General features: G+C 37.9%; 1 protein-coding gene across 3 annotated transcripts in view; it reads left to right on the top strand.

Moving 5' to 3' along the window:
• Positions 1-23,996, top strand: part of golm2 (golgi membrane protein 2) — a 43,772-nt gene that overhangs the window by 9,398 nt on the left and 10,378 nt on the right. For all 3 annotated transcript variants that reach the window (XM_067441462.1, XM_067441451.1, XM_067441471.1), the window contains one exon: positions 22,874-22,928. In XM_067441462.1, the coding sequence (XP_067297563.1) occupies positions 22,874-22,928 (55 nt within the window). The remainder of the gene's footprint in view (positions 1-22,873; positions 22,929-23,996) is intronic.

Here is a 23,996-nt window from a genome sequence, read left to right as displayed (position 1 = left end):
TGCGGCTCAGTCCAAAGATTCTCTCTGCCAAGTTTGGACAAAATTAGACAAATTTTGAAGGAGGAGTAGCAAAAAAACTGAATACTGTACTTTTTAAAATGGCCATTACTGTAATGGGCGGAGTTTTAATGTTAGATATTAAATTTGATCAGCATGATGAGAGGAATCAGGTGTACTAAGTGGCATTTTTCTACCTCAAAGGGTTCAAAAGTTATAACAGTTTCAATGTTGAATATTTGGACTGGTGGTGGCGCTATGGAGTTGGTCTTAGAGACTCCAAATTTGGTCCATTTACTATTGATGACTATCTCTACAAGTGTGCCAAATTTCATCATTTTCCTACTTACGGTTCATAGGGCTGCCATTGACTCCCATAGGGGAGGAAGAATAATAATAATAATAAATATAGCTGCAAGCAGCGATTACGGGGCCAAGCCTAAGATGCGGCAGTAGCGCAATGCAGAGCCAGAAGGAAAAAAAATGGCAGAAATAGAATGTACTTGAGTAATAGATAGGTTCAGAAGTATAGTTAGGATGAACTAAAAATTAACAGAAGTTCAGATGAACAAAATTAACAAAAACGCACTTATTTCTAATCCAAGAGGAAGAAAGATAAGTACAACACTTACTCTGATAATAAAGGAATCGAAATAACACATTCCACAACATTTTATAAAATTCCCCTCCACGGGATTCGAACCCTATATCTCTGGGTCCGGAGTCTGTCGCCTATCCTGTTGCGCCACTGGGGACGCACTCTTTTACAAACCTGCAGAGGTCTGCTAACCAATTAGCATGCTAAGCTAACTAGCATAAAGACAAAAACACAGGCAAGGTCAACTTCAGAGACTGATTTCTCAGAAACGGAAGCAAATATCAAAAATCCGTTCAGTCATTTCTGTGCGGCTCGGTCTGAAGATCATCTGAGCCAATTTTGGACAGAATTGGACAGATTTTGAAGGAGGAGTAGCAAAAAAACTGTTTTCCATTAGTTTTAATATGGTGGACAGTCACATGTTTGGAAAATGACAAATGAGACATTGGCGGAATCTGCATAAACCAGGGAACAAAATGACATAAATTGCATCAAATTTGGACAAAGGTTTCAAAAGTTATAAATGTTTTAGCAAAAAATCTTATATCTCTGGAACACTAGGTGGCGCTATTCTGAAACTTCTCAGGTACGTTTGGGACATGCTATCGGTCAAGCATACAAGATTTTGTGCAGATATGTCCAATATTTCAAAAGATATAGCAGTTTATGACAAAATTCAAAATGGCGGTCACGTGGTTCATCCAATCCTGACATATCCGGTATCGCCAGATTCGGCATGACACGGGGAATCCAAAGACACCAGGATTATGATTTTCTGACAATGCGTTCAGAAGTTATGGGCAAAAATAGCCTTTTTTCATATCTCATGACCCCTAGGTGGCGCTGTTCCCAACTTTGGCATGGACCCTCAGATCATGGGTCTGATGAAGCATACCAATTTTCATTTCGATTGATCAAAGTTTGGCCGAGATACAGCCTCTGAACCAAATTTGGGTCGACCTTGTTAAGTTCATAACATCATAACTTTTGAACAAAGATGAATAAAAAAAATCTGTTTTGTCATTTCTATTTGGATCAGTCCAAAGATCATATCATTCAAATTTGAACAAAATTGGACAAACTTTGAAGGAGGAGTAGAGGAAAAACTAAATACTGTACTTTTCAAAATGGCCGTTACTGTAATGGGCGGAGCCTTAATGTAAGACATAGACTGAGATCAATATAATGAGAGGATTCTATTGTACTAAGTTTCATTTTCCTACTACAAAGGGTTCAAAAGTTATAAGAGTTTCAATGTTGTATTTTTGAACTGGTGGTGGCGCTATGGAGTTGGTTGTAGATACTCCAAATTTGGTCCAATTATTTTTAATGAGCATCTTTACAAGTGTGCTAATTTTCATCATTTTCCTACTTATGGTTCATAGGGCTGCCATAGGAACCCAGTGGGGAGGAAGAATAATAATAATAATAATAATAATAAGAAAACTAACAATTACAATAGGGGCTACAGCCCTTCGGGCTTGGCCCCTAATAATATAGGAAACTAACAGATACAATAGGGGCTACAGCCCTTTCAGGGCTTGGCCCCTAAATAATATAGGAAACTAACAGATACAATAGGGGCTACAGCCCTTTCAGGGCTTGGCCCCTAAATATAGCTGCTAGCAGCAATTGCGGGGCCAAGCCCATTATGGCTCTTTTTGGCTTTTTAGGACTTTTGATATTATTAGGAAACTTTTGTACATTGCCCAATTCACATGCTTAAACAACATAACTTAACTTACTACACATTGAATTTGACCAATCAATCTTCAAAGCTTTAGCCTGTTGCTTTAAACAGCAGACCACTCATACTTTGGTTTGTTTAATTTTATAAAGGCTTGAGATTTCGAAGGCAGAACTGCAGCTTTTGCCACTAAATGAGAACATTACACACAATTTTATAAAGCTGTCCCCCATGGGACTCGAACCCATAACCTCACAATCCGGTGTCTGACACTCATCTCATTGCGCCACAGGGAAGACATGCGCTCGTTGACATGCCATAGGTCCATAGTTAAAATTAGAAATTAACTCAAAATTAAGATTTTTGGATTTAATGAACAACATTATATATATTTTTTGTGAAAAATAGCTTGAAATCATTCTTAGAAGTAATTAATGTCTGGAACGGAAGAACATTTTTGCAAATAACCATTTAGAATGCTAAGCTAATTAGCATAAAGACACAAACACAGGCAAGTTCAACTTCAGAGGTGGATTTCTCCGGAACAGTAGCGAATATCAAAAATCTGTTCAGTCATTTCTGTGCGGCTCACTCCATATTTAATGTGAGCCAATTTTGAACAAAATTGGACAAAATTTGAAGGAGGAGTAGCGAAAAAACTGTTTTTCACTTGATTCAATATGGCACACAGTCACATGTTTGGAAAATGACAAATGAGACATCGTCGAAATCTGCAAAACCCAGAGAACAAAATGACATAAATTATATAGAATATAGATAATGTTTTCAAAAGTTATAAACGTTTTAGCAAAAAATCGTATATCTCTGGAACACTAGGTGGCGCTATTCTGAAACTTCTCATGTACGTCCGGGACATGCCGTCGGTCACGCATACCAAATTTTGTGCAGATATGTCGAATATTTCAAAAGATATAGCAATTTATGACAAAATTCAAAATGGCGGTCACGTGGTTCATCCGATCCTGACATATCTGGTATCCTCGGATTCGGCATGTCACGAGGAATCCATAGATACCAATAATATGATTTTCTGTCAAAGCGTTCAGAAGTTATGAGCAAAAATAGCCATTTTTCATATCTCATGACCCCTAGGTGGCGCTGTTCCCAACTTTGGCATGGACCCTCAGAGCATGGGTCTGATGAAGCGTACCAATTTTCGTTTCGATTGATCAAAGTTTGGCCGAGATACAGCCTCAGAACCAATTTTGGGTCGAGCTTGTTAAGTTCATGACATTATAACTTTTGAACAGAGATGAATATCAAAATTCTGTTCAGTCATTTCTGTGCGGCTCAGTCCAAAGATTCTCTCTGCCAAGTTTGGACAAAATTAGACAAATTTTGAAGGAGGAGTAGCAAAAACACTGAAAACTGTACTTTTTAAAATGGCCATTACTGTAATGGGCGGAGTCTTAATGTAAGATATTAAATTTGATCAGCATGATGAGAGGAATCAGGTGTACTAAGTGGCATTTTTCTACCTCAAAGGGTTCAAAAGTTATAACAGTTTCAATGTTGAATATTTGGACTGGTGGTGGCGCTATGGAGTTGGTCTTAGAGACTCCAAATTTGGTCCATTTACTATTGATGACTATCTCTACAAGTATTCCAAATTTCATCATTTTCCTACTTACGGTTCATAGGGCTGCCATTGACTCCCATAGGGGAGGAAGAATAATAATAAATAGCTGCTAGCAGCAATTGCGGGGCCAAGCCCATTATGGCTCTTTTTGGCTTTTTTGGACTTTGGATATTTTTAGGAAACTTTTGTACATTGCCCAATTCACATGCTTAAACAACATAACTTAACTTAACTTACTACACATTGAGTTTGACCAATCAATCTTCAAAGCTTTAGCCTGTTGCTTTAAACAGCAGACCACTCATACTTTGGTTTGTTTAATTTTATAAAGGCTTGAGATTTCGATGGCAGAACTGCAGCTTTTGCCACTAAATGACAACATTACACACAATTTTATAAAGCTGTCCCCCATGGGACTCGAACCCATAACCTCACGACCCGGTGTCTGACGCTCATCTCATTGCGCCACAGGGAAGACATGTGTTAGTTGACATGTCATAGGTCCTTAGTTCAAATTAGAAATGAATTCAAAATGAAGAATTTTGGATTTAATGAACAACATTATATATTTTTTTGTGAAAAATTGGTTGAAATCGTTCTTAGAAGTAATTAATGTCTGGAACGGAAGAACATTTTTGCAAATAACCATTTAGAATGCTAAGCTAATTAGCATAAAGACACAAACACAGGCAAGTGCAACTTCAGAGGTGGATTTCTCCGGAACGGTAGCGAATATCAAAAATCTGTTCAGTCATTTCTGTGCGGCTCACTCCATATTTAATGTGAGCCAATTTTGAACAAAATTGGACAAAATTTGAAGGAGGAGTAGCGAAAAAACTGTTTTTCACTTGATTCAATATGGCGGACAGTCACATGTTTGGAAAATGACAAATGAGACATCGTTGAAATCTGCAAAACCCAGAGAACAAAATGACATAAATTATATAGAATATAGATAATGTTTTCAAAAGTTATAAACGTTTTAGCAAAAAATCGTATATCTCTGGAACACTAGGTGGCGCTATTCTGAAACTTCTCATGTACATTCGGGACATGATGACGGTCATGCATACCAAATTGTGTGCAGATATGTCAAATATTATAAAAGATATCACATTTTATGACAAAATTCAAAATGGCGGTCACGTGGTTCATCCGATCCTAACATATCTTATATCACCAGATTCAGCATGACACGAGGAATCCATAGACACCAATATTATGATTTTCTGACAAACCGTTCGGATGTTATGGGCAAAAATAGCCTTTTTTCATATCTCATGACCCCTAGGCGGCGCTGTTCCCAACTTTGGCATGGATCCTCAGATCATGGGTCTGATGAAGCGTACCAATTTTCGTTTCGATTGGTCAAAGTTTGGCCGAGATACAGCCTCAGAACCAATTTTGGGTCAACCTTGTTAACTTCGAGACATCATAACATTTTTTTTTTCCAAGGGTCCAAAAAATTCTGTTCAGTCATTTCTGTGCGGCTCAGTCCAAATATTCTCTCTGCCAAGTTTGGACAAAATTAGACAAATTTTGAAGGAGGAGTAGCGAAAAAACTGAATATTGTACTTTTTAAAATGGCCATTACTGTAATGGGCGGAGTCTTAATGTAAGATATTAAATTTGATCAGCATGATGAGAGGAATCAGGTGTACTAAGTGGCATTTTTCTACCTCAAAGGGTTCAAAAGTTATAACAGTTTCAATGTTGAATTTTTGGACTGGTGGTGGCGCTATGGAGTTGGTCTTAGAGACTCCAAATTTGGTCCATTTACTATTGATGACTATCTCTTCAAGTGTGCCAAATTTCATCATTTTCCTACTTACGGTTCATAGGGCTGCCATTGACTCCCATAGGGGAGGAAGAATAATAATAATAATATAGAAAACATATAGCTGCTAGCAGCAATTGCGGGGCCAAGCCCATTATGGCTCTTCTTGGCTTTTTTTGGACTTTGGATATTATTAGGAAACTTTTTTACATTGCCTAATTCACATGCTTAAACAACATAACTTAACTTTACTTACTACACATTGAATTTGACCAATCAATCTTCAAAGCTATAGCCTGTTGCTTTAAACAGCAGACCACTCATACTTTGGTTTGTTTAATTTTATAAAGGCTTGAGATTTCGAAGGCAGAACTGCAGCTTTTGCCACTAAATGACAACATTACACACAATTTTATAAAGCTGTCCCCCATGGGACTCGAACCCATAACCTCACAATCCGGTGTCTGACACTCATCTCATTGCGCCACAGGGAAGACATGTGTTCATTGACATGCCATAGGTCCATAGTTAAAATTAGAAATTAACTCAAAATGAAGATTTTTGGATTTAATGAACAACATTATATATTTTTTGTGAAAAATTGGATGAAATCATTCTTAGAAGTAATTAATGTCTTGAACGGAAAAACATTTTTGCAAATAACCATTTAGAATGCTAAGCTAATTAGCATAAAGACACAAACACAGGCAAGTTCAACTTCAGAGGTGGATTTCTCCGGAACGGTAGCGAATATCAAAAATCTGTTCAGTCATTTCTTTGCGGCTCACTCTATATTTATTATGAGCCAATTTTGAACAAAATTGGACAAAATTTGAAGGAGGAGTAGCGAAAAAACTGTTTTTCACTTGATTCAATATGGCGCACAGTCACATGTTTGGAAAATGACAAATGAGACATCGTCGAAATCTGCAAAACCCAGAGAACAAAATGACATACATTATATAGAATATAGATAATGTTTTCAAAAGTTATAAACGTTTTAGCAAAAAATCATATATCTCTGGAACACTAGGTGGCGCTATTCTGAAACTTCTCATGTACATTCGGGACATGATGACGGTCATGCATACCAAATTGTGTGCAGATATGTCAAATATTATAAAAGATATCACATTTTATGACAAAATTCAAAATGGCGGTCACGTGGTTCATCCGATCCTAACATATCTTATATCACCAGATTCAGCATGAAACGAGGAATCCATAGACACCAATATTATGATTTTCTGACAAACCGTTCGGATGTTATGGGCAAAAATAGCCTTTTTTCATATCTCATGACCCCTAGGTGGCGCTGTTCCCAACTTTGGCATGGATCCTCAGATCATGGGTCTGATGAAGCATACCAATTTTCGTTTTGATTGGTCAAAGTTTGGCCGAGATACAGCCTCAGAACCAATTTTGGGTCGAGCTTGTTAAGTTCATGACATTATAACTTTTGAACAGAGATGAATATCAAAATTCTGTTCAGTCATTTCTGTGCGGCTCAGTCCAAAGATTCTCTCTGCCAAGTTTGGACAAAATTAGACAAATTTTGAAGGAGGAGTAGCAAAAAAACTGAATACTGTACTTTTTAAAATGGCCATTACTGTAATGGGCGGAGTCTTAATGTAAGATATTAAATTTGATCAGCATGATGAGAGGAATCAGGTGTACTAAGTGGCATTTTTCTACCTCAAAGGGTTCAAAAGTTATAACAGTTTCAATGTTGAATATTTGGACTGGTGGTGGCGCTATGGAGTTGGTCTTAGAGACTCCAAATTTGGTCCATTTACTATTTATTACTATCTCTACAAGTGTGCCAAATTTCATCATTTTCCTACTTACGGTTCATAGGGCTGCCATTGACTCCCATAGGGGAGGAAGAATAATAATAATAAATATAGCTGCAAGCAGCGATTGCGGGGCCAAGCCAAAGATGCGGCAGTAGCGCAATGCAGAACCAGAAGGAAAAAAATGGCAGAAATAGAATGTACTTGAGTAATAGATAGGTTCAGAAGTATAGTTAGGATGAACTAAAAATTAACAGAAGTTCAGATGAACAAAATTAACAAAAACGCACTTATTTCTAATCCAAGAGGAAGAAAGATAAGTACAACACTTACTCTGATAATAAAGGAATCGAAATAATACATTCCACAACATTTTATAAAATTCCCCTCCACGGGATTCGAACCCTATATATCTGGGTCCGGAGTCTGTCGCCTATCCTGTTGCGCCACTGGGGAGGCACTCTTTTACAAACCTGCAGAGGTCTGCTAACCAATTAGCATGCTAAGCTAACTAGCATAAAGACAAAAACACAGGCAAGGTCAACTTCAGAGACTGATTTCTCAGAAACGGAAGCAAATATCAAAAATCCGTTCAGTCATTTCTGTGCGGCTCGGTCTGAAGATCATCTGAGCCAATTTTGGACAGAATTGGACAGATTTTGAAGGAGGAGTAGCAAAAAAACTGTTTTCCATTAGTTTTAATATGGTGGACAGTCACATGTTTGGAAAATGACAAATGAGACATTGGCGGAATCTGCATAAACCAGGGAACAAAATGACATAAATTGCATCAAATTTGGACAAAGGTTTCAAAAGTTATAAATGTTTTAGCAAAAAATCTTATATCTCTGGAACACTAGGTGGCGCTATTCTGAAACTTCTCAGGTACGTTTGGGACATGCTATCGGTCAAGCATACGAGATTTTGTGCAGATATGTCCAATATTTCAAAAGATATAGCAGTTTATGACAAAATTCAAAATGGCGGTCACGTGGTTCCTTCGATCCTAACATATCCGGTATCCACAGATTCGGCATGACGCGGGGAATCCATAGACACCACAATTATGATTTTCTGACAATGCGTTCAGAAGTTATGGGCAAAAATAGCCTTTTTTCATATCTCATGACCCCTAGGTGGCGCTGTTCCCAACTTTGGCATGGACCCTCAGATCATGGGTCTGATGAAGCATACCAATTTTCATTTCGATTGATCAAAGTTTGGCCGAGATACAGCCTCTGAACCAAATTTGGGTCGACCTTGTTAAGTTCATAACATCATAACTTTTGAACAAAGATGAATAAAAAAAATCTGTTTTGTCATTTCTATTTGGATCAGTCCAAAGATCATATCATTCAAATTTGAACAAAATTGGACAAACTTTGAAGGAGGAGTAGAGGAAAAACTAAATACTGTACTTTTCAAAATGGCCGTTACTGTAATGGGCGGAGCCTTAATGTAAGACATAGACTGAGATCAATATAATGAGAGGATTCTATTGTACTAAGTTTCATTTTCCTACTACAAAGGGTTCAAAAGTTATAAGAGTTTCAATGTTGTATTTTTGAACTGGTGGTGGCGCTATGGAGTTGGTTGTAGATACTCCAAATTTGGTCCAATTATTTTTAATGAGCATCTTTACAAGTGTGCTAATTTTCATCATTTTCCTACTTATGGTTCATAGGGCTGCCATAGGAACCCAGTGGGGAGGAAGAATAATAATAATAATAATAATAATAATAAGAAAACTAACAATTACAATAGGGGCTACAGCCCTTCGGGCTTGGCCCCTAAATATAGCTGCAAGCAGCGATTGCGGGGCCAAGCCTAAGATGCGGCAGTAGCGCAATGCAGAGCCAGAAGGAAAAAAAATGGCAGAAATAGAATGTACTTGAGTAATAGATAGGTTCAGAAGTATAGTTAGGATGAACTAAAAATTAACAGAAGTTCAGATGAACAAAATTAACAAAAACGCACTTATTTCTAATCCAAGAGGAAGAAAGATAAGTACAACACTTACTCTGATAATAAAGGAATCGAAATAACACATTGCACAACATTTTATAAAATTGCCCTCCACGGGATTCGAACCCTATATCTCTGGGTCCGGAGTCTGTCGCTTATCCTGTTGCACCACTGGGGAGGCACTCTTTTACAAACCTGCAGAGGTCTGCTAACCAATTAGCATGCTAAGCTAACTAGCATAAAGACAAAAACACAGACAAGGTCAACTTCAGAGACTGATTTCTCAGAAACGGTAGCGTATATCAAAAATCCGTTCAGTCATTTCTGTGCGGCTCGGTCTGAAGATCATCTGAGCCAATTTTGGACAGAATTGGACAGATTTTGAAGGAGGAGTAGCGAAAAAACTGTTTTTCATTAGTTTCAATATGGTGGACAGTCACATGTTTGGAAAATGACAAATGAGACATTGTCGGAATCTGCATAAACCAGGGAACAAAATGACATAAATTGCATCAAATTTGGACAAAGGTTTCAAAAGTTATAAATGTTTTAGCAAAAAATCTTATATCTCTGGAACACTAGGTGGCGCTATTCTGAAACTTCTCAGGTACGTTTGGGACATGCTATCGGTCAAGCATACGAGATTTTGTGCAGATATGTCCAATATTTCAAAAGATATAGCAGTTTATGACAAAATTCAAAATGGCGGTCACGTGGTTCATCCAATCCTGACATATCCGGTATCGCCAGATTCGGCATGACACGGGGAATCCAAAGACACCAGGATTATGATTTTCTGACAAAGCGTTCAGAAGTTATGGGCAAAAATAGCCTTTTTTCATATCTCATGACCCCTAGGTGGCGCTGTTCCCAACTTTGGCATGGACCCTCAGATCATGGGTCTGATGAAGCATACCAATTTTCATTTCGATTGATCAAAGTTTGGCCGAGATACAGCCTCTGAACCAAATTTGGGTCGACCTTGTTAAGTTCATAACATCATAACTTTTGAACAAAGATGAATAAAAAAAATCTGTTTTGTCATTTCTATTTGGATCAGTCCAAAGATCATATCATTCAAATTTGAACAAAATTGGACAAACTTTGAAGGAGGAGTAGAGGAAAAACTAAATACTGTACTTTTCAAAATGGCCGTTACTGTAATGGGCGGAGCCTTAATGTAAGACATAGACTGAGATCAATATAATGAGAGGATTCTATTGTACTAAGTTTCATTTTCCTACTACAAAGGGTTCAAAAGTTATAAGAGTTTGAATGTTGTATTTTTGAACTGGTGGTGGCGCTATGGAGTTGGTTGTAGATACTCCAAATTTGGTCCAATTATTTTTAATGAGCATCTTTACAAGTGTGCTAATTTTCATCATTTTCCTACTTATGGTTCATAGGGCTGCCATAGGAACCCAGTGGGGAGGAAGAATAATAATAATAATAATAATAAATATAGCTGCAAGCAGCGATTGCGGGGCCAAGCCAAAGATGCGTCAGTAGCGCAATGCAGAACCAGAAGGAAAAAAATGGCAGAAATTGAATGTACTTGAGTAATAGATAGGTTCAGAAGTATAGTTAGGATGAACTAAAAATTAACAGAAGTTCAGATGAACAAAATTAACAAAAACGCACTTATTTCTAATCCAAGAGGAAGAAAGATAAGTACAACACTTACTCTGATAATAAAGGAATCGAAATAACACATTGCACAACATTTTATAAAATTGCCCTCCACGGGATTCGAACCCTATATCTCTGGGTCCGGAGTCTGTCACCTATCCTGTTGCGCCACTGGGGAGGCACTCTTTTACAAACCTGCAGAGGTCTGCTAACCAATTAGCATGCTAAGCTAACTAGCATAAAGACAAAAACACAGGCAAGGTCAACTTCAGAGACTGATTTCTCAGAAACGAAAGCAAATATCAAAAATCCGTTCAGTCATTTCTGTGCGGCTCGGTCTGAAGATCATCTGAGCCAATTTTGGACAGAATTGGACAGATTTTAAAGGAGGAGTAGTGAAAAAACTGTTTTTCATTAGTTTCAATATGGTGGACAGTCACATGTTTGGAAAATGACAAATGAGACATTGGCGGAATCTGCATAAACCAGGGAACAAAATGACATAAATTACATCAAATTTGGACAAAGGTTTCAAAAGTTATAAATGTTTTAGCAAAAAATCTTATATCTCTGGAACACTAGGTGGCGCTATTCTGAAACTTCTCAGGTACGTTTGGGACATGCTATCGGTCAAGCATACGAGATTTTGTGCAGATATGTCCAATATTTCAAAAGATATAGCAGTTTATGACAAAATTCAAAATGGCGGTCACCTGGTTCATCCAATCCTGACATATCCGGTATCGCCAGATTCGGCATGACACAGGGAATCCAAAGACACCAGGATTATGATTTTCTGACAAAGCGTTCAGAAGTTATGGGCAAAAATAGCCTTTTTTCATATATCATGACCCCTAGGTGGCGCTGTTCCCAACTTTGGCATGGACCCTCAGATCATGGGTCTGATGAAGCATACCAATTTTCATTTCGATTGATCAAAGTTTGGCCGAGATACAGCCTCTGAACCAAATTTGGGTCGACCTTGTTAACCCTTTAGGCGCCAGAGGTTTTTTCGTAAAACGTTCGATTTTGACATCTTAATTTCAAAAGGCTATATCTTAAAAATGATAAAAGATAGAAACTTTCTGTAAATTAGAGAAATATTAAGGAGGACCCTAAGTTTATGTAGAGATTAAATTTTCTATGTAGAGATTAAATTTTCCATCTAATTTGCATATTATGACATCATAACGTGGAGGTAATCTTGGATTATAGAATTTTCATGAAAAGCCACATGTTTAAATGATAAAATGCAACACTTCTTTCCCCCCAAAATGTCCCTCACCTTCTGTGTGCTATATTGCACAATACTGATTGTTTAGGTAAATAGTAGCCTAAACAAACTGTGTAAATAATTACTAATAAATGGTAGAAACAAACCGAATGCATGTAGCAGTTTGCCTTTTGCTGTAGAGATTTTCCATTTACTACGCACAGTAAGCACTCTGATTCCATATATAGGGCACATATATATTATATATTATATATTATACATAATAGCCCCTCTGCCCCGTGTCACAGCGCGTCTGCTCGCGTCCAGATCTACCTCGCGCGGCCGCACAGTGTGTACAGCCAAGGCCACTATTTTTGTCATTTTGACTCCCCACCCTGCCTCTACGTTTCCCTCGAACTTGCTTATGAATACTTCGACCTCTTCTAACATACCCAGTGGCATTGGATAAAGTCTCCACCACAATACTATCGCCGCGATCGCGAAGAGGCGCGCGGTGAGAAGACGCGCGCTTCATGGTGAGCGCGGCAAAAATCTCCCGCGGCCGCCTCATTCCCAACACTAACACACCTGCTAACTTCGTGATGAAGACTCGGACCCCGGGACACATTATTCCCACCACTGACATTGGGCAAAGGACCATCTACATTGGGCAAATGATTCACCGTTTGTGCTTAGTGTAACGTTAGGTTTAGTTTCACTTTCAGAATCACCGTCATCTCATATTTCCCTTCAGAATCAGAGTTTGCGAATAGAAGACCCAACACTTCATTGCGGGTAAGCTTTATTGATGCCATTAGAAAATAATAATAGTAATAATAATCTAATGCAAATAATCGCTGACGTTGACAATGCTCTGATAAAACAGCTCACTCGCACGTCAGCTCCGCTTTTGTTTACACTGATTCAATGCGCTCTTGCTCGTATATTTTGTATAGATTAATGATGTTTGTATGAGTCAGGGATGAAGTACGACATGTCTACCATCTAGTGGAGGGGAGGTTGAATGAAATTTGACACCCTATTTGACAAAATCGGCCGTTTTATTCAGTGACGCATCTTGTCGAGTAAACTCGACCGTGGCGCCAAGAGGGTTAAGTTCATAACATCATAACTTTTGAACAAAGATGAATAAAAAAAATCTGTTTTGTCATTTCTATTTGGATCAGTCCAAAGATCATATCATTCAAATTTGAACAAAATTGGACAAACTTTGAAGGAGGAGTAGAGGAAAAACTAAATACTGTACTTTTCAAAATGGCCGTTACTGTAATGGGCGGAGCCTTAATGTAAGACATAGACTGAGATCAATATAATGAGAGGATTCTATTGTACTAAGTTTCATTTTCCTACTACAAAGGGTTCAAAAGTTATAAGAGTTTCAATGTTGTATTTTTGAACTGGTGGTGGCGCTATGGAGTTGGTTGTAGATACTCCAAATTTGGTCCAATTATTTTTAATGAGCATCTTTACAAGTGTGCTAATTTTCATCATTTTCCTACTTATGGTTCATAGGGCTGCCATAGGAACCCAGTGGGGAGGAAGAATAATAATAATAATAATAAATATAGCTGCAAGCAGCGATTGCGGGGCCAAGCCTAAGATGCGGCAGTAGCGCAATGCAGAGCCAGAAGGGAAAAAATGGCAGAAATAGAATGTACTTGAGTAATAGATAGGTTCAGAAGTATAGTTAGGATGAACTAAAAATGAACAGAAGTTCAGATGAACAAAATTAACAAAAACGCACTTATTTCTAATCCAAGAGGAAGAAAGATAAGTACAACACTTACTCTGATAATAAAGGAATCGAAATAACACATTGCACCAAATTTTATAAAATTGCCCTCCACGGGATTCGAACCCTGTATCTCTGGGTCCAGAGCCTGTCGCTTATCCTGTTGCGCCACTGGGGAGGCACTCTTTTACAAACCTGCCGAGGTCTGCTAACCAATTAGCATGCTAAGCTAACTAGCATAAAGACAAAAACACAGGCAAGGTCAACTTCAGAGACTGATTTCTCAGAAACGGTAGTGAATATCAACAATCTGTTCAGTCATTTCTCTGCGGCTCGGTCTAAAGATCATCTGAGCCAATTTTGGACAGAATTGGACAGATTTTGAAGGAGGAGTAGTGAAAAAACTGTTTTTCATTAGTTTCAATATGGTGGACAGTCACATGTTTGGAAAATGACAAATGAGACATTGGCGGAATCTGCATAAACCAGGGAACAAAATGACATAAATTACATCACATTTGGACAAAGGTTTCAAAAGTTATAAATGTTTTAGCAAAAAATATTATATCTCTGGAACACTAGGTGGCGCTATTCTGAAACTTGTCAGGTACGTTTGGGACATGCTATCGGTCAAGCATACGAGATTTTGTGCAGATATGTCCAATATTTCAAAAGATATAGCAGTTTATGACAAAATTCAAAATGGCGGTCACGTGGTTCATCCAATCCTGACATATCCGGTATCGCCAGATTCGGCATGACACGGGGAATCCAAAGACACCAGGATTATGATTTTCTGACAAAGCGTTCAGAAGTTATGGGCAAAAATAGCCTTTTTTCATATCTCATGACCCCTAGGTGGCGCTGTTCCCAACTTTGGCATGGACCCTCAGATCATGGGTCTGATGAAGCATACCAATTTTCATTTCGATTGATCAAAGTTTGGCCGAGATACAGCCTCTGAACCAAATTTGGGTCGACCTTGTTAAGTTCATAACATCATAACTTTTGAACAAAGATGAATAAAAAAAATCTGTTTTGTCATTTCTATTTGGATCAGTCCAAAGATCATATCATTCAAATTTGAACAAAATTGGACAAACTTTGAAGGAGGAGTAGAGGAAAAACTAAATACTGTACTTTTCAAAATGGCCGTTACTGTAATGGGCGGAGCCTTAATGTAAGACATAGACTGAGATCAATATAATGAGAGGATTCTATTGTACTAAGTTTCATTTTCCTACTACAAAGGGTTCAAAAGTTATAAGAGTTTCAATGTTGTATTTTTGAACTGGTGGTGGCGCTATGGAGTTGGTTGTAGATACTCCAAATTTGGTCCAATTATTTTTAATGAGCATCTTTACAAGTGTGCTAATTTTCATCATTTTCCTACTTATGGTTCATAGGGCTGCCATAGGAACCCAGTGGGGAGGAAGAATAATAATAATAATAATAATAAGAAGAAAACTAACAATTACAATAGGGGCTACAGCCCTTCGGGCTTGGCCCCTAATAATAAGAAAACTAACAATTACAATAGGGGCTACAGCCCTTCGGGCTTGGCCCCTAATAAGAAAACTAACAATTACAATAGGGGCTACAGCCCTTCGGGCTTGGCCCCTAATAATAATATAGGAAACTAACAGATACAATAGGGGCTACAGCCCTTTCAGGGCTTGGCCCCTAATAATAAAGTATACTAACAATTCCAATAGGGGCTACAGCCCCTTCGGGGGCTTGGCCCCTAACAAGAACTGCAAGCAGTTGTACGGGGCCAAGCCCCAGAAGGGGCTTTCGCCGAATGCAGAGCCACCTTTATAAGGTTGTCCCCCACGGGACTCGAACCCATAACTTCTGGGCGTGGTGTCCGTTGCTCATCTTGTTGCGCCACCGGCCAGGCTTGTATTCAAACACCTGCTGAAGTTCCATTGTTCTAATGAGAGTCGACTCAAAATGAAGATTTTTTTTTCAAAGAAATGCACAGCATTTAATATTTAAAAAGTTCTGTTTAGTTCAATCTCAGAATGACTCAGCACCTGAAACAGAAGGATAGTTTGCAAATAACCATTTAGAATGCTAAGCTAACTAGCATAAAAACACAAACACAGGATGGGTCAACTTCAGTGACAAATATCTCAGAAACGGTAGCAAATATCAAAAATCCGTTCAGTCATTGCTGTGCGGCTCAGTCCAAAGATCGTCTGAGCCAAATTTGGACAAAATTGGACAAAATGTGTAGGAGGAGTAGCAAAAAAACTGTTTTTCACTTGTTTCAATATGGCGAACAGTAACATGTTTGGAATATGACAAATGCTATATCGTCGGAATCTGCATAAGCCAGGGAACAAAATGAAATAAATTATATCAAATTTAGACAAAGCGTTCAAAAGTTATAAATGTTTTAGCAAAAATTCCTATATCTCGGGAACACTAGGTGGCGCTATTCTGAAACTTCTCAGGTACGTTCGGGACATGCTGACGGTCACGCATACCAATTTTTGTGCAGATATATCAAATATTTCAAAAGATATAGCAATTTATGACAAAATTCAAAATGGCGGTCACGTGGTTTATTCGATCCTAACATATCCGGTATCCACAGATTCGGCATGACGCGGGGAATCCATAGACACCAAAATGATGATTTTCTGACAAAGCGTTCAGAAGTTATGGGCAAAAATAGCCTTTTTTCCTATCTCATGACCCCTAGATGGCGCTGTTCCCAACTTTGGCATGGACCCTCAGATCATGGGTCTGATGAAGCGTACCAATTTTCGTTTTGATTGATCAAAGTTTGGCCGAGATACAGCCTCAGAACCAAATTTGGGTCAACCTCATTGAGTTTATGACATCATAACTTTTGAACAAAGAAGAATAAAAAAAAATCGGTTTAGTCATGTCTGTGCAGCTCAGTCCAAAGATTATTTCATTCAAATTTGAACAAAATTGAACAAACTTTGAAGGAGGAGTAGCAAAAAAACTGAATACTGTACTTTTAAAAATGGCTGTTACTGTAATGGGCGGAGCCTTAATGTAAGATGATGAATGTTATCAACATGAGGAGAGAAATCAGGTGTACTAAGTTTCATTTCTCTGTATCAAAGGGTTCAAAAGTTATAACAGTTTAAATGTTGAATATTTGGACTGGTGGTGGCGCTATAGAGTTGGTTGTAGAGATTCCAAATTTGGACCAATTACTTTTCATAAGCATCACTACAAGTGTGCCAAATTTCATCATTTTCCTACTTACGGTTCATAGGGCTGCCATAGGAACCCAGTGGGAAGAAAAAGAATAATAATAATAATAATAAAGTATACTAACAATTCCAATAGGGGCTACAGCCCCTTCGGGGGCTTGGCCCCTAATAATAAAGTAAACCAACAATTTCAAGAGGGGCTACAGCCCCTTTGGGGCTTGGCCCCTAATAAGGTGGGGTTGTGGAAGATGTCAGTGTTGCAGAAGTTTTGGGACCCATTTTTGCTTGGGTTATGCCTAACTGGAAAGGGGTATATGTGCATTGATATTCCATGTGCATTTGGAAGCCCAGTACCTTTATAGATTGATTCTGTGCTGCAGCAAATGTTTGGTAATGTTGCTCATGCAGGCCCCTTTAAAGATTATTACCCTCTCTCATTCGTTGCATTCAGCAGTACTAGGCCTGTCATGGTTATTTATTAATTATTGTATGATCATGGTTATTCTGTCTAATCGCAATTATTTGAGAGGACCCAAATAGTTGTGCACTTTACATATTATATTAGAAATTGATATAATTAGATGTACAAAAATCTAATCTGATGCTGTAAAAAAAAGGAGAATCAAATGGGGTATTATTATTATTATTATTATTATTATTATTATTATTATTATAATACGCCCACATTTCCATGTAACGAAATAAGATATTAGAATAACACTGTGATTGACATGAACAAAACCAGTAACTGAACTCAGCTAGTGGATTGACTTAAAGCTGCTATCTCTTCAATAGCTGTCAATTTATTCTACTCATCATTTTGATAAACTAAAGTTACATTTTTATTTATTTTCCTTGGCTGATCATGGCAACACTTCTGCTTGAGTCTAATTTTATACCTTTTCACTGTGTCATTTGTCACTGGATTAGGAATCGGATCTGATCCCTACTGGGAATGCTAGCGCTGTCATCCTGTTTCCTGTTTTGTTTGTCAAAGGTGGAGAACAAGTGTGAATGTGTCAGTATGCACATACACATACACACCCATTCTATTGTACTTTGTTGTTCACAAGTGCTATGTGTTCTGTCAAGAGAGAGTTATCCATTAGCAACTGCATTTAATCTTCGTGGCAGTTGCTAAGATGACGTGTGCAAACCTGTATTGCCACAGCAGTGACGTCAAATACATTTTCCAAAAAATTGAGCCATGGTGAAATTTAAATATAGATCACATTTAAATAATTAATCATGTGACAAAAGAGACAATTAAACAAAATAACATGTCATTTACTAGATGTTCTGACAACATATTTATTTTAAAAATAAAAATGTATTTACAAAATATTTATTACTGAAGTCTTTTTAAAAAAAATGTAATTGATTGAACAAATTATTAAAAAAAAATTGATTTTAATAATTAAACAACTCACTCATAAAGACTGCACTTGTTTGTTGTTTTCATTCAGTGCTTTTGTATGAATCTCTTGAAATGAATGATTCAATGGAAAATACATATTTAAAGGTGCCCTGGAATGATTTGAAACAATATGTTAAATTGTTCTCTAATATACATAGAAAGTATGTGGCTTATTTAAGGGTAAAAATTGTCCAGATACAATTTTACAGATCCATTTACAACCCTAGAAATTGTCCGTAGGATGTAATGCTCTGTTTTTGCCTTATTTGGAAGGCTCATGAATATTAATGTTGAGCTCTGCTCCGATTGGCTTATTTCAGAAACTTACAGCAGTTCAGCTGTTCAGCGAAGCGGCTTGTGAGTCCTGACAGAACACAGACTAAATGACACACTTTAAGCAAAACATCTCTAATAAAGCTTGCTAAAATGCAGCTTACTTGTTTATTGGTGTTTTCAGATCATCCGCCCGCGCGTGCATATGGTTGCAGTGTACATGTTTAGGTAAACCACCTGATAGTATACGTTTTTTTTTGACAGAAAAGCTCTGATTGGGGGATTTAAATTACTGAAATTTAGCAACCACAAGTACGAACGCTCTTCTTTCCCTCAGACAAAACCAAAAGGTTTTTGTTCAAGTTTTTTTTTTAAACTACATTTTAGACTCTAGACATTTTCGTCAACGATATTGCATGTTTATATAACGTTAGTCACAATGTAGGCTACATAGTGACTGTGATGTACTCTGAAATACAAGCATCCAAAAACATCATACTTCAGTTCTCAAAAATAGTAATATATATATTTTTACAAAATGAATAGCCTTGTCAAATGGCTGTCGTTTTAACTTATATGGTGGAAAACGTGACGTTAGCAAAGATCGAGTGAGCTCTCTTTAAGCAACGGTTATATTTTGTAATACAAAATAATATTACCCTTTGTCATTAGACACACTATTTAGTTTTGTATAGTACTTAGAGTTTCCTATTGTTACTGTACTAGCATCTTGCGTTATCTAGACAATGCGGTCTCTAAGAAACTTTAAACTTTAAAATCGCTGCTTACTGCTTGCAGGAATATACTTTGTAATTGCCACTTGCTCCAGTTTAAGATGCTGAGCGAAGCTAGCTTGAAATGGGCCGAACAAACGAACGATTTTAAATTAAATTGTTGCGGTATCCGATTATAATAAACATCAACCATGACTGTTGACATTTTTTATCTGTGGGAAGGCTTTGAAAAGTCCTCCCGTCCCCTGCACAGCCTGGAAAAAGACATTTGTGTCCATGAGAGCTGCCGTTTTCTCTATCCTCGAGTGTCGCTTGTTTACCTGCAGTCTCGATGATTCGGCTCCGTCAGTTCCGCCTGACAATGAACATGTTTGGACAGATGCAAATGTTTGGGGGCGTACATATAAATGATCCCCACCAATTTCGTCACAGGTGGCGTTATGTTGAGAATCACTAATTTTTCCGTGGTGTTTTTCGTGCCCGAGATTTACATATGAATAAGGAGGCAATGGTGTTTGAGGCTTACAGTATGTGACATGTACTGAACTCTTATTATTTCACTATGGCAAGGTTAATTCAATTTTTCATTCTAAGGCACCTTTAATAGTCTCTTGTGGCCACCTAGTGGTTTAACGGTGTTATTGGTACAACCATAAACTTCAATAAACAATCCTCTGTAAACTTTTATTTCAGTACCTCTGTGATCATTTGAATATTTGCAACACAGAAATAACAATACTGTGTGGTTGAAAAGCTTTTGTGATAATATATTGTCTGTTGAATGGTTGTCAAATGAAGAAGCAGGCATTTTCTCTCTGAACAGTACCAACCCCATTGTAAATGATCAGTGCCTTTGGCTCTTAAGGTTGTTTATGGTGGATTGAAGATCATCCATATTCTTTTTGAATTATTAATCATTCTAGTAAATGTTTTATCATATAATACTTGAGATAGAATGTAGCTGTGCAAATGATGGCATTAGATGCTATTTACACTAAGTGCAAATAGCTGTAGATGCTATTCACTAAGTGAAATAGAAAGTATCACTATTTTCTATTTACACCATGTAAAAGTAGCATTTCTTTGTAATATGTGTTAACAGTAATAATTAGATGATATTTATACTTTTATTTTGACAGATTTATACCATTTGCACCTCAGTATTGTTGTACATTAACAGGATGCAATAATAACAGTGTAAATGATTATATTTATTAAAATGATTAAATATATTATTCTGCCTTAATTGGACAATAAAAGCCCTCCCTATTTATTAAACATTTCAGTAGTCACTTTATTTCCACTTTTAGAACATTTAATTTTTTACTGAAAGTAAAGGGAAAAGAGAGAGAGAACAACAAGCTTGGCAAAAGGCGGATTCCTTCTAGGTCCATTGCATCAACCTAGATTCTTAAGCCTAACGCTTTACTGACTACGGCAGAGCTAGTGCAAATAGCACTTCCCAACAAGGCACACTATTTGCACTTGGTGTAAATAGGCATTCGGAAAATCTATAGTATAAGCATCCATAGGCATTCAGCTGACCCTTGAGCAGTGTAAGTGAGTGCTGCATACAGAAACACACAGTGCAGCAGACTGCTGTTTTGCTGTCTTTCTACTTGTAGCAGTAACTCACAGCTTTTCGGAGCTTTTTAATAGCACATTGCTCAGTCCTTATGCCCGCTGCCCTTGCAGCTTAATTTGCTGTGCTGACTATCATCTTCTGCTTTGAGCCAGGGCTCTGCTCTCAGCAAACTCAAGCTCTGACTACATGTCCACGTCCCCCTCAGTGAATTTGTCATCTTGATCACAGTTTCTTCTGAGCTTCCCTTTCTCAATCCCATCGCAAAATCACAGCTGCCCCTTTTACAGCAGTAAAGCTCTGGAGATTGAATTCTCTTACTGTGGCTCAGTGAAACGGAATCAGACAATAATACTGTTTGGGTGATAAAACGGCCATGCTGAGGAATGTGTGGTATTGTCAGCAACTTTCTCATGGGTTACACATTCTTTTTTAGTCCAGAGGACAGTTTGATTTCTAAATGCAGAAACTGACCTTAAAAAAGGGAAGTTATTTGATAAAGTGAGGTTAGATTACTCAGATACAATACAGTTCAAAAGTCTAGGCATAAAGATATATATTTATTAATTTATCAATTGATTTGAAAGTAGTAAATGCTTCTATTCCACAATGGCACATTAAATTGAAGTTTACATATAGTTACAAAAGGGTTTCTATGTAATTGAGTCTATGCACTTGAGTTTCTATAAGTATTCATCAAAAAATCCGGAAAATGTTTTCCACAAAAGTATTAAAGGAAGTGTATGTAAGATTGAGGCCAAAACTGGTACTGCAATCACTATCCCCCTTCCCCCTCCCCTGACTCGAGGTTGCCAGATAGACTGCAGGATCCAGCGGGAATGTTTGTAGCTATGGTAACTAGAGCAGAGCTGGCAACCTAGATGCTGAAACGCTACTGACTTTGTGATTGGTAGATAGGTGGAGGGTGGAGCTTCAGGCCAAAACACAACATGTCAACATCAACATCAGTTGAGGGACTGCATCAACAACTTCTAAATGACAATATCCTGGCCAGACTACTGTTGTCAGTGGATTTGTTAATGTCTAGTAGTGACATAGCAGGGTCATTTTATGATTCATTGAAATACATTTCTTACATACAGTTACTTTAAGCAACACGTTTTCTTTCAATATTGATCATAATAAGAAATGTTGCTTGTTACACTAAATCAGCCTATTAGAATGATTTCTGAAGGATCATGTGACACGGCTGAAATTAGTGCTAAAAATTCAGGTTTACCCTATAGGAAATATTGTGAAATATTACATATTACTTTCGACAGGAAAAGCATAAGTCTTGATGAGCATAAGAGACTTCATTATAATTTTTTTTAATGATTTCAAAATCATTAAAAAAAATGTTACTCACCCTGAACTTTTGAACGGTAGTGTAAAGTTTATATTTAGGGATTATTCAACCATAGCTAAAAATGTGAGTTGTTGACAGGATATAATAATCAAACATTGATCTATATGACTCAAAAACGTATTTGACATTTTATGCATAGGAATTGGGGGAAGTTCTATGAGAATGTAACCATTTTGTGTTGTGTTTTTCCAGCCCTTAAACTTTCAATGGCATGAATTATATATTCTTAAAAAAAGGATGTTTTGTATAGTACTTTATTCCTGTCTTCACTCACTTTTTGTGTTTTCAGAATAAGCTGCAGAATGATGTCAGCGCTCAAATGTCAGAGATTCGCAGACTGAAGGGTAAGAAGTGCACACAAGAGGGCGCTATTTCACAGTATCACCCTTTTGTCAATTGAATAGGATTGTTATGGGAAATGCACATATATATATTCTCCAAAAGTTTAAGACCATAGCCCAAAAATAAACGCACAACAGTACTAAAAGTGTCAAAAAAGGACTAAGTAGTGAGTAGCCCCACCGTTCTTGTTGATAACTTCAAAAACTCGTTTCGGCATGCTTGATGCGACTGTTTCCAGGAGGCTGGTGGGAACGTTGCCCCATGTGGTGAAGATGGCTTCACGAAGGGCATCCATGGTCTGGAACTGACGTCCATTTTTGTAAACTTCCCTTGCCATCCATTCCCAAATGTTCTCAATGGGATTTAGATCAGGGGAACACGCAGGATGGTCCAAAAGAGCAACGTTATTCTCCTGGAAGAAGTCCTTCATCAGACGGGCTTTGTGAATTGCAGCGTTGTCCTGTTGAAAGATCCAGTCATTACCGCACAGACGGGGGCCCCTCGGTCAAGAGGGATGCCCGCTGCAACAGATCCACATAGCCAGTCGCCGTTTGACGCCCCTGCACAACCTGAAGCTCCATTTTCCCATTGAAGGAAAAAGCACCCTAGATCATGATGGAGCCTCCTCCACTGTGCCGCGTAGAAAACATCTCAGGTGGGATCTCCTTGTCATGCCAGTAACGTTGGAAGCCATCAGGACCGTCCAGGTTACATTTTTTCTCATCAGAAAATAAAACCGTCTTCCACTTTTCAATGTCCCATGTTTGGTGCTCCCTTACAAATTGTAAACGGGCAAGTTTGTGTCGTGGGAGGAGACGTGGCCCTTTGAAGACGTTTTTTTTCTTTTCTTGAAGCCCTTCTCTAGCAGATGACGTCTTATGGTTATTGGGCTGCAGTCAGCAGTAAGGGCCTTAATTTGGGTTGAGGATCGACCTGTGTCTTCACGGACAACCCGTCGGATCCTGCGGCTCAGTGCAGGTGAAATCTTTTTGGGTCTACCACTTGACTTTTTTTGTCCCATAACTCTCAGGATTTTTTAAGAAATGTAAAATGACTGTCTTACTGCGTCC

Source organism: Pseudorasbora parva, chromosome 1 (assembly GCF_024679245.1).
Source record: "Pseudorasbora parva isolate DD20220531a chromosome 1, ASM2467924v1, whole genome shotgun sequence".
In the NCBI taxonomy this organism is placed as follows: domain Eukaryota; kingdom Metazoa; phylum Chordata; class Actinopteri; order Cypriniformes; family Gobionidae; genus Pseudorasbora; species Pseudorasbora parva.
This window is presented reverse-complemented; position numbering and strand designations above follow the sequence as displayed.